Source organism: Fistularia commersonii, chromosome 18 (genome assembly GCF_037954325.1).
Source record: "Fistularia commersonii isolate RoL2024-O1a breed Wild chromosome 18, RoL_Fcom_v1.0, whole genome shotgun sequence".
NCBI lineage: Eukaryota > Metazoa > Chordata > Actinopteri > Syngnathiformes > Fistulariidae > Fistularia > Fistularia commersonii.
Window position 1 is genome coordinate 1436037 of NC_141301.1, and position 11449 is coordinate 1447485.

Genomic DNA, 11449 nt, shown 5'->3' on the forward strand with positions numbered 1-11449 from the left:
CACTGCGCCCTCATTAATCAAGTCTTGCAGGGGATCATAACAGTGGGTGGGATCTATTTTGCCTCCAGATCAACACCGGGTTAGTTCCAAGTGTTTGTTTGTGTGTGTGAACAGGACATCAGCCTTGCACGGCTCAGTTGGTGCAGCTTTGAAAGGAGGCCAAATAAAGGTCAAAGGTCATCAGGAGGTCCTGCTCTAAAAATGACCTTTGCGTCCGCTCGTGGCGCTTGCCAAGGAGATTTAATTTCACACCCCTAGTCCTAGATGAAGAGGAACTCGACTGCAGGTGGTTGTTTTTGTATAGCTCGTGCAGCTTTGGTGATCCCATCAGAGTTGCAGGTCACAATCCCAGGACTTGTTGACCAGTTTGTGTCTGGTAAAGTTCACGATGCTGGGGGTTCATCGTTATAATAAGAGCACTTGTTTAGTAGTATTGATCATATCGATACTCACATGCTTCTTATTTGTTTTATCAATGACTAATAAAATATAATACTAATTGATAAATGTGAAATAAAAAGACATTTGTCACTTTTTGGTTAATTTACTTCATACTTTTGCACCGAACACCCCTGGCAGCATAAAATTGAACTAGTCCACCCGTGTCACGTGACCAGAAACGCAGCGAGTTGCCCGCTAGCAACAACAACTTTTCACATTTGGCCAACGTGCTTATTTTTGCGAATTAAAACCGTTGCATAAACCGTGTTTTTCATGCGATTTTTCCTTAACTTTACTATGAGAAATATACAAAATCGTATCGAATCATAAATAGTGGTATGGTCCGTCACTAGTTTTCGGAGCACCGCCCCCCCCCCCCCCCCCGATTTGAAATGGAATCAGCTGATCCGGCCGGCGGGGGGCGGGCTCAAATACGAGTGGAAGCCATCTTGAAGGGCTGGATGAGAAGCTTCGTTCGTAGTCAGCTAAAAAATAATTTAAAAAAATCGTTCAACTCATCAGTACAGTAAAGGCGACCGGTTAAATAAGTTTTAAAAAAAGGTAATAGTCTGCGGGGGATCTGACGCGGTTCACCCGCCGGTGGCGCCTTATCCCACGGCCGCGTCTTCCGCTCCGACTCCCCGCAATCATCTTTAACTGTTAACGTTATTTCACCGTCGTTAGCCGTCTGTTAGCGAGCTAACGGTAATCTCGGCTAGCCTAGCTAGGCTAGCGCTCCAGTATTACCTGACGGCGAATATCTCAACTTCTAAAAGCGACTTGTCATTTGACGGTGGCATACGTTTTTTCCACACGCCAAGTCCTACCGGGTGAATTTAAGTTTTTATTTGCATGTGCTTTGTCAGTGCTGTATATTTTTATAGCTGTCGAATAGCATAACACTAGCGCGAAGCTAAAGTTTCATATTGTGGCTGGTAAACCATATGCTGTTGGTTAGCAAACAGGCACCGTAGTTCCCCGTGAGTTGTTTTCGAATAATTCGGGCTGTCTGCGTCGGATTCATCTATTCTTCACAGTACAATATAGCTTAAAGCCTTAATATATCAAATTGTGCATTTCAATTAACGTTTTCCTCCCTTCCTCGACTTCAGCTCTTAACGTCAACAGCTTTGTTGGCTAGCCCCCGAACAGCCAGCTATCACTAAGCTCGAGCTGCTATTAGGCTAATCGTGCTGTTAGCTTTAAATGTGTCTAGCCTTGAAAAGTAGAATAGCCCAATATACATGTTCCTCGAGATAAACGTGTTTTTCTTGTATGTCTTTCTCTCAATATAGCTGTTTCGGGATCGACAGAATCGTGAGAGAGGACGCAGCCAAGCTAATCAAGATGGCTAGCTAAGCAGCCGGCCGATACTTGAACGCTAGCCTTACCCTCTTGGAGTTTGGGTTTCAGTTACGTTAAACTACTGGCAGGTTGCATCCAAGCTAAGTTTGTATCCGCTAAATAAGCCCACGCTTTGAAAATTAATCCTATGAAGATTGCGAAAAGGCACATGTTTCTTGCCACTAGATGTTCTAGAAACATCACTATTGTTGGAACCTGCTGACACGTAGATTTGGACAATTAATGCTTGGATATTGTTAAAAGTCTAACGAGGGAAAGACAATCTGACATTTGGCGTGGTCCCTGCTGAGCGGACTCACTGAATCTTGATACCGTCTGAGGCTCGTTGCTATTGGTACCGAAAGTCGGGGAGGTCAACATGAGCACTGCCAGGACAGAGAACCCAGTCATCCTGGGCTTGTCGAACCAAAATGGACAGCTCAGGGGCTCTGTGAAGCCAGCTGGAGCGCCAGGTGGAGGTGGCCCTCAACAGCAGCCGCTGAACCAGATAAAAGGCACAATCAACAATGGTAACACGCAGCCGGCCCCCACGGCTAACGCTGTCATCAAGTAAGTTCTGTTGCACCGACCTCGCGCATTGGATCGGGCATCTAATGTTTAACACGGCAGCTGTTCTTATCTCACGAGACTTTGACTTTCCACAGGCCTGGAGATGACTGGAAGAAAAACTTAAAACTGCCCCCAAAGGACATGAGGATGAAAACTTCGGTTGGTATAAGATCGGTCTGCCGAGGTCAAGCTCAAGACTGTCTTTATATAGCAGATAAACATTCTCCTTCTGATGACAATTCATATTAAACTCGAATTTCCACAACAACTTTCATCTCAAATTTCATGTCGATGTTAAGGGATAACTAGCTCTTTTAAAAGGGGAATTCATTTGACATTTTTTTGAGTCAACTTAAGCCTCCTCCACGCATACTAATTGTCTTTTCCCCCCCTCAATGACAGGATGTGACTGCAACAAAAGGCAATGAATTTGAAGATTATTGCCTAAAGAGAGAGCTGCTAATGGGAATCTTCGAGATGGGTTGGGAAAAGCCCTCCCCTATCCAGGTGCACTCTGTTTGATTGATGAGGAACCTTATGTACAAACAGAAGCGCGCGCTTTGACAAATAGCCTCGTAGCCAGAAAGTTCTGACCAGCTTTTCATTTCAGTGGCTGGATGTCTCTGGTGTTAGCAAACATTGTACAAATGCTTGTCATACATGGCCTTGTGCAAGGAGAATTAGACGTTGTAAACCTTGTTAGGCAATCATGGTGAATAAGTTGTAGCTCTGATGTAATCTCCTTCAAATTCAGATTTCTGTAGTGCACATGACAGATGAAACAAATCCAGGGATTTATATCCCAACTTGGATGAGCTGTCAGATCTAGCGTATTAGATCCCATCAGTCACCGCCAGATCTTTTCTAATTAGGTGTTTCTTTCTGGTAGGCAGGGTTTTTTTTTTCCTCCTCTGTGATAAGAACTTAATCAGTCCAAGATTTACAGTCTTGAAGTTCAGTTGAAAGCAGAATGACAGGAAGTGCAAAATGAAATTGGAGTCGACCGAGATGCAAGAGTAAGACGCTAATAGCAAAGATCTGAGTGTCTGTGCTCTTTGTAATACAAGAACAAACACTCTTAAGGGAAGATGAGGAGGAAAAACCTCTTGAGTTTAGCTGCAAACAGGTCACTGATAATCTGAAATTTAGTCTTGGGAAGTGACCAAAATGTCATTTCTCCTCCCATTACTTGCAAGCCGCGTGTAGAAATGAGCATATCGCTTATATTCACTAAGGCTAATTTGACTGTAACTAACTCCATTAATGAGTGTTAATCTGTTACTGCTCATGCAGGAGGAAAGCATTCCCATTGCACTGTCTGGAAGGGACATCTTAGCTAGAGCAAAGAACGGCACAGGGAAGAGTGGAGCCTACCTCATTCCCTTACTTGAACGCATTGACCTGAAAAAGGACTGCATACAAGGTGGGAAACTGTCTTTGGAAACTTTCTCCTCTACGATCCCGTCCAGCTCTCAACAATGGGGTTGTGGTGAAAACACTTCGGTTTATGAACTCTTAACCTCAATGATACTTCTGACCGTCCTGAAAGGTGTTGAGCAGACGCGAAGATTGGCGCACGCGTCTGTGTGTTCTGGAATTTGGCTGAACGTTAGACTCATATTTGCAAAAGAATGGAATACTCTTAAACGATGTTACTTAACATCTCAGGGTTGCAGGTCCTAATTCAGTATTAGGAGTCTGTGCTTTTGTATATCAAATCACCTAATCAGTATTGGATTTATTGGGGGCTGTAGAAAATTTAAACTACCTTTACCTAGTTTCGGTGTGTTGTTTTTTTTTTTTTTTTTTCAAACCGTTTCAGTCTTAATCCGTACAATTTGTTCAATAAGCGATGTTTAAAGATCCTATCTGCCAAAGGTGCATATATTACAAGAAGGAAACACTCAAGATTTCCTTCTATTTGAGTTTCATTGTTCTGACGAGTAAATCATTGAGCCGGAACCTCTATTATTAAACTCAATCACATCCTTTAAAAGGAAGCAGTTTAAGGGATTGTCGGCACGTTAATGCTAAACCCAAACAAACACTCAGAATTGAATGAGTTGCTTTTGAAGTTCTTTGCAGGGTTTGCTTTTTTCCTTTTTCTAAATTGGTGCAACATTGTCCAAAAAAAAGCACTCGATCTGTTTGTGAGCACTCCCTGTGTGTTTGTTTCCAGCGTTGGTCATAGTGCCCACCAGAGAACTGGCTCTGCAAGTGAGCCAGATATGTATCCAGGTCAGCAAACACATGGGTGGAGTGAAGGTGATGGCGACCACAGGTGGAACCAACCTTCGTGATGACATCCTGAGGCTCGACGAAACAGGTACCCTCGGCTGGAGTGTCCGCCCATCCGCTATTATTCTCGAGTCCAAATAAATACTGGGCTGCGTCATGTGAGACAAGCAGATTAAGATTCCCTTCGGTGTCCCGGCGACTGAAGTGGCATCAAGAAAGGGTTTGACAACAGGTTTTCTTCGCATTTAGTCAACAAAATTTAAAACCACTGGTAGGATTCAGGTTATCTGTGACAGACCATATAAAAGTCAAACATCTCATCTGTAAAGAAACAATAAAACTGCAATAGTTCTCGCGGTTTGGCCTTAGCCACCTGAAATCGGCTAAGAGCAGCCATTAATCCGCGGGCCGGATCGCAAAGCACAGGAGGTCGCGCCGATGAAGGGGGGCGATCGTCCTGCTTCAGTATGCCGATAAACAGGAACCGCCGTCAGGCTGAATCCAGGCAATAAATAAATTGATTTGGGTGATTCAAACGTGTCCTCGAGAGGCCGCGAAACAACGGGAGGCTTCTCGCCGATCACCGCTGATAGGTCGTTTCTCCTTCCAGTGCACGTGGTCATCGCCACCCCCGGGAGGATTCTAGACCTCATCAAGAAAGGAGTGGCCAAAGTTAATCACGTACAGATGATTGTTCTGGATGAAGTAAGTCTATCTATCCATTTTGAAGGTGACCCTCAGCTGCCTGTCGGAGCGTCACATGTATTGATTTGAATTCATTTTAATCAACAGGCTGACAAACTCCTATCTCAGGACTTTGTGGTCATGATGGAGGAGATACTGGGCTTCTTGCCCAAACAGAGGCAGATTTTGCTTTATTCTGCCACCTTCCCTCTCAGCGTGCAGAAATTTATGGTACATATTTCTTTTTTCTCAACTCCCGACTTTTCGGACTTCCCTCCCCGTCTTGTGCAAATGTCTCTGAGCCGTTTACTTATTTTCATTAAAGTCGATCGGATCCCTCCTCACCCTGACCCAAATGTATGTAACAGACCTTGGGTGCACTTGTAGAAGTCTAAAGTTAATGGCTCTTTTATTAGATCCTTTTACGAGATAGTAGCACAAAGCTTTTTGCTGAGAGGCCCATTGTTATCAAGCCTCCCACCGCCCGGTCTCACACATGAGCTGTGCGTGGTAAAGGTTAGAGAGTAGAGGCCGCTTGGAACAGACCACCTAACGTAACACCTCTGGCCTTCACCTGCCGACAGAATTCGCACCTGCAGAAGCCCTACGAGATCAACCTCATGGAGGAGCTCACACTGAAGGGTGTGACTCAGTATTACGCTTACGTAACCGAAAGGCAAAAAGTCCATTGCCTTAACACCTTGTTCTCCAGGGTAAGCCTCGCTTTCCTTATGATCCCGTGTTTCTCTGAAGTGGATTTCAAATGACGCCGAATAGCCAAACCCAGACGCTGATACGTTTTTGTTTCTGTATCCCTTTTCAGCTCCAGATCAACCAGTCTATAATCTTCTGCAACTCCTCTCAGAGAGTGGAGCTTCTTGCCAAGAAGATCTCCCAGCTTGGTTATTCATGTTTCTACATTCATGCCAAGATGAGACAGGTCAGCGCGAAGCACCGCCTCGGATTCTTGTTTGCCGTCTTTCAGACTTAAAATAGACAAGTGGTGATGGACGGCTGCCAGAGCCGCCGCCGCCGCCAAGAGCAGCCCGCTGTTCCGATCGGCGGCTGCGGCGTTCACGATCGCCCGGGTCACTTGTCCGCGTCTGATGGCTTTACCTTGACTGTGGTGGAGGAACTGCAGTAACCGTCCCCTTTCTGGAGCACGGTTTTGACTAAACGCAACCGAAACCTCAAAGGTACAGCTGGAGCTCCGCTCCATGTCGTGTGAGAGCTGGTGGGACGGTCTGTTTTCAGTGACTCACTGAAAGTGGAATGTCGTCTCCCAGCTCTGCCTTCGACAGGTACAATTCCATACCCTGACAGAAAAATAAAAGCCCCGAGGGTGGCGGGGGTTGATTTTGGTCTCTCCTGTAGCCGACCGAGCGCTTCTAGCTTAGCTTGCGGCGGACAGATTCAAAGACCTGCAAGTAGTGTTTCCCTTGTCATTTCTTTCCCGAATCCTGTCAAACCCTGTTGAAACACAATGTTACTGAAAGTAAGAGCGTCCGCCTCGGCAGCCTGAAGAGATCTAAACATTAACCAGTGTCCTGATAAGGTCGTCCGTGCCCAGAGGAAGACCGATTCGGGCCTCGGAGGATCTTCTCTATCTGGTCTTTGTCTAAAGTTGGCCCCATGAGCTGTCCATGCGTCTGAAATGTCACTCCTTCCTCTCCAGGAGCATCGCAATCGTGTTTTCCACGACTTCAGAAACGGCCTCTGTCGGAATCTTGTCTGCACTGGTAGGTGATGGAGCCCCGTCCCTCTGCACGCGCCGCACCGCAGCTACATGCAGTCTTTGAAAACACACCAGCACACTGTTTTGTTTTTTAAATGTGGCCTGGAATGAACGGCGTGTAATTTTCAACTCCAAGCAAACAGTAATTGAGGCCCACTGCTCTCCCTGTTTGTGTTCAAACATCGGTAATGAGAGGTTTTCTTCCACAATGCTATCATTTGCTGAGAAACTCACACGGAGGCCATTAGCGCTTAAAGATGGGAGGGTTTGTCGAGGCTGCCGCCAAACGACCTTCCCAGTGGAATCCTCCGCTGGCAGAACGTACGCTCAGATTCCGACGCTGCTTCTCCTTTCAGACCTCTTCACGAGAGGAATTGACATTCAAGCTGTGAATGTTGTCATCAATTTTGACTTCCCCAAGCTGGGAGAGACGTACCTTCATCGCATCGGTAGATCAGGTAAGAGCCCGGCTCTTTGCCCCCCGACATCCGGGGCGAGACACCGTTTTAACCGCCGTCTCCTCGCCACGCAGGCCGCTTCGGACACCTGGGCTTAGCTATCAACCTGATCACCTACGATGATCGCTTCAACCTGAAAGGGATCGAGGAGCAGCTCGGAACAGAGATCAAGCCCATCCCAGGCATCATCGACAAGAGTCTTTATGTGGCAGAGTACCACAGCGAGAGCGGGGAAGAAGTCAAGCCATGAGCCAGTGAGTACGCCGCGCCGGCCCGTTGCCGTGACGACCGATGACCGACCTCACGGCCGGGGGCGGACCAGATGTTGATAGAGCCGCGGCGCAGATGCGCGACGCGGTTTTCATCCTCCGTAAACAACCGAGAACGGGAACTTTGTCCGGATGTCCAAAAACGGGAGGGTTTTTTTTCCTGCGGTTTAATGTCGGCCGGCGGTGTTTGGAAGGTGTGTGCGGATCTGGGAGGCCGGTCTGATATTCCGAAGGCAGCCGTGAACAAACCATCCCAAATGCGCCGCGGGAGCCAAACGCCTCCGTTACGCAAGCGGAGCAGGAGACCTCGGTGTTCAACAGCTGAGCTGATGAAACAAAACAAGTCCTTTTGGTTTTGTTGTGGAATTTCTGTGAAGGAGAAACCTTTGTAACTGTCAGGCAGGAGTTAGCAGACTGACAGCTGAGCGGAGGGCCTCTTGTCCTTGTTGGCAGGATTATTAGCAGTATTTTATTTTTTTTCTACCAGCGCTGAAGTGACAGTTTGTTTTGTTCCGGCTAAATAAGTAAAGTATTTTTAAATCTTTAGCAGCCGAGGCTTTTGTGTGTTAATTCTGCACCCGTTAGTTTTTTACAAATGTTCTAATTCTTTTTTTTTTTTTTCCCCTCTAATTTCTTTCAGATTAATCCATCCTCCACTCCCCTTTGTACCGTTATTTTTTTTTCCTCCCCCCACCGCCCCAAACAACCAGGATTTCCCCCCCCCCCCCCATCCCTCCTCCCTCGTCAATGTACAGTTTGTCAGTGTTTTTTTTTTTTTTTTTTCCGGAAGCCACCATTAGGAATGTGAATTTTGATGGATACGTTTTGGAAGAACTCGTTTGCCTTTTACTCGAGGCTCCGTGCTGCAGCTCCACGCCCCGAAGACCGAAGCACCCGGAGGAAAGCGTCGGGACCAAGTCGAAAACAAATCCGCGCACGGCGTGGCTTTTTTTTTTTTTTTTCTTTCTTTTTTTTTTTTTTTTTCTTCGCCCACCAACCACCAGTACGACGCCAGCACCGACAGATCCCCCCCACAACCCCGGACCCCCAACCTACCACCGCCGCCCGAGACAGCGCCCTCCATGTTACCACTGTTACGTTGGGAGTTTTAACCGATTTTTGTATCAAGTGCCTTAACAAGCAGTTCAGCTTGTTCTGAAGTAATAACCCCTCATCGTCAGTTCGCTCACGTCACACCACACACACACCAACACACACACACACACACACACACTCACGTTCGCCTAATGGAAAGTGTGTTGCGCTTATTTAATTTCCGACCGCATAGGTGAGTTCGTCTGTCGGCATTGAAATGGTGACGACTCGGAGCGAGGGAGGGCGGGACGGAGCGAGGGAGGCACGTCTGATCTTCTCCGCTGGACCAGTTGCACTTGAGTCTGGCCCATGTTTTCGGACACACTTGGATTTTCTTCCACGGACAGAGATGCTGGATTTGTATTCCAAGAGTTGGCCAGACTGTCCACATGCTTTGCGAGGATGGCTCGTGCTTCTAAAAGACCCGGAACCTTTCCTCTCGGTCTTCAGCGTCAGAACACTTAAGAAAGAAGAAGCGCAGCGGCAGCGGCAGCAGCAGCAGCAGCAGCCCGACAGCCGGGAGTCGGAGGATTCCTGTTTTCGGTGGAGTTCAGAAGGATTTTTTTTTTTGTTTGTTTTTCTCACCTTCCTATGGATGGCCATACTTTTTGCGAGACGTGCAGCCGATATTTTGGGTGCACTGCACACCTTGTGTATATACCTTCATTTTAAGATTGTTTTAAACAAGTTCAAGAGGCTGGCTGAAAGAGACCCCCCCCCCCCACCCGCCCCCGCCTTCTTACGTTAGCACTGGAGACTATTTCCTTACCTGTCGGTTTGTTTGATCTGCAATATTGGCCTGTGAATTTATTTATGATTTTTAGAAAATTGCAGAGTTTATTAGAATCGGAAACACGGCCCCGTGCGCGGAGCGTCTCCGGAAGCTGAGTTCATCGTTAATGTTAAGAGCCCCATCCTAAATTGATGGCGAGTGCAATGATCGGACGCCGCGCCGAGACCCGGGGGCGAGGGGCTTTAAGCTAGTCGCCTCCCGCTCCCGGCGCCGGCGCGTTCACTCGAGACGGACGGCGTTTGTCGAGCTTGTGCATTTTAGTAACCCGTTCTTTGTCACCAGCCTTAACACGAGACGCTCTCGGGCCGGCGGTCCCGGTGTCGCTGTGGAAAGAGAGTTCTATTCTATCATGTCGTCCTAATCGCTGCAGTGCAGCTGAATTGGCGGTTCGTTTTTGTTTCCGGGGGAGGCGTTTGCTGTTACATGAACCCCCGTGCTCCTCCAAACGCGGCTCGATCCCTTCAAAAGATTTGCGAGGACAGTGATTTTATTTCCTCCCCCGCCGCCGCCGCCGCCGCCCCGCCCCAGTCGAAGAATGTTAGCCGACTGCATCAAAGTTTAACTATCTGACCCAAAATGTAGCAGGAATTCAGTCTCTGTGCGTCGTCAGTCCGCCGGCGCCCTTGAAAGCAGCCTCCGAGACGCCCTCCTCGCCCCCCAGGACCGCCTCGGCGGCCTCCGCCTCAGGCAATAAGACTGACCGCTCTGCTTTTTGTACCCCGGCGATGGCGGGTGGAGGTGGACCTCGGAGGGAGGGGACGGGTGTGGACTCTTAACGGACTGCTTGTCTCAAACTAACTCAGCACTTCAGACTGAGTCGATGGCTTTTTGTTTGTCCCTTCCCTTTTATTTCCTTTTTTTTTTTTTTTTTATTTGTTGGGTTTTTCTTACAGGGTTTTTTTTTATTTTTATTCTTGATGGGGATATTAAGAAGTAACCCCCCCCCTCCCCGAGGAGGTCCTTCTGACATCTGCTCAGCAGGGCCTCCTGGTGGAGGGCGGGCGCCCCCTGCGTGAGATGCTCCTTTTGACAGTTTCCGACCGCTGAGTGGCCTTTTGCACTTTTTTTTTTTTTTTTTTTTTTCCCTCCCTGATTCGACCCGCTTTCAAAGAAGCGCAACAAACTCCCGATTCTTGTTTTGCCCCCCCTCGGCGTCTCGGCGGCCGGAACCCCGATCCCTGTTCTCGCACTGGCGCGTTTTGTCCCTCCTGAGAAGCTTAAACATGAATTTGGCTGTTTTTAGGGTGGGTGGGTGGGTGGTTGTGTTAAAAAAAAAAAATATCCAAATTGAACGGCGCTGGAGGTGCGCGGGCAGGGACGGCATTCTGCAGACAGCCGGCAGCGTCTGCGTCTGTGGGCCCGGCGGCAGGAAGGTGAGGCCCGGCGAGGTCGAAGCTTCCCGCCGCCGGCTGCCGCTCACAGAACCTTGAAGACTGAGGCGACGGCATCTCGGCCCGAGGAAGGAACCAGAAGCCTCCCGGGAGAAAAGGTCGCGTCATTCTTTAAGGTCATTCAAAATTAACTTTTTTTTTTTTTTTTTGTGGGGGGGTGGTGGGAGGGAGGGTTGTGATTGGCTGATCGGCTGCCCTGATGCACCGACACCCCCCCCCCCCCCGACAACACGCTTTACGACACGCTTTGTGTTCTATTCGGCCCGGCGTCCAGGACGCATGGGGGGAGGGAGGAAGGTGCATCAGATTTAAAAAAAAAAAAAAAAAAAAAAAGAAAAAAAAAAGGGAAGTTGCCTTTTTAGGCGCCACATAATCTAAAGATCCCAGGTTTGGAGGAAAATGGGTATTTGAGAAAAAAAAAAAAAATTCAA

General features: G+C 48.0%; 1 protein-coding gene across 2 annotated transcripts; it reads left to right on the forward strand.

The window, feature by feature from the left end:
* Nucleotides 1-853: 853 nt before the first annotated feature.
* ddx6 (DEAD (Asp-Glu-Ala-Asp) box helicase 6) lies at nt 854-8757 on the forward strand. 2 transcript variants are annotated; one of them, XM_086164175.1, is made up of 14 exons: nt 854-1271; nt 1737-2355; nt 2451-2514; nt 2758-2862; nt 3649-3778; nt 4535-4681; nt 5204-5298; nt 5386-5508; nt 5862-5990; nt 6101-6217; nt 6953-7016; nt 7369-7470; nt 7545-7724; nt 8380-8757. In XM_086164175.1, exons 2-13 carry the CDS (start codon nt 2165-2167, stop codon nt 7718-7720), a joined length of 1443 nt encoding a protein of 480 aa, XP_086020301.1. In that variant the 5' UTR covers nt 854-1271; nt 1737-2164; the 3' UTR covers nt 7721-7724; nt 8380-8757. The 2 variants fall into 2 exon arrangements, with proteins under 2 accessions (XP_086020301.1, XP_086020302.1); XM_086164176.1 differs by having other exon boundaries at nt 858-1002.
* The last annotated feature ends 2692 nt before the right edge of the window (nt 8758-11449 follow it).

What these genes read in the sequence shown, in the direction of transcription:
- ddx6 (XM_086164175.1), top strand. Translation starts at nt 2,165, where the DNA reads ATGAGCACTGCCAGGACAGAGAACCCAGTCATCCTGGGCTTGTCGAAC. An exon ending in TCAGCGTGCAGAAATTTATG is followed by an intron (nt 5,509 to 5,861) that starts GTACATATTTCT and finishes ACCTGCCGACAG; the next exon opens with AATTCGCACCTGCAGAAGCC. An exon ending in TCGGAATCTTGTCTGCACTG is followed by an intron (nt 7,017 to 7,368) that starts GTAGGTGATGGA and finishes TTCTCCTTTCAG; the next exon opens with ACCTCTTCACGAGAGGAATT.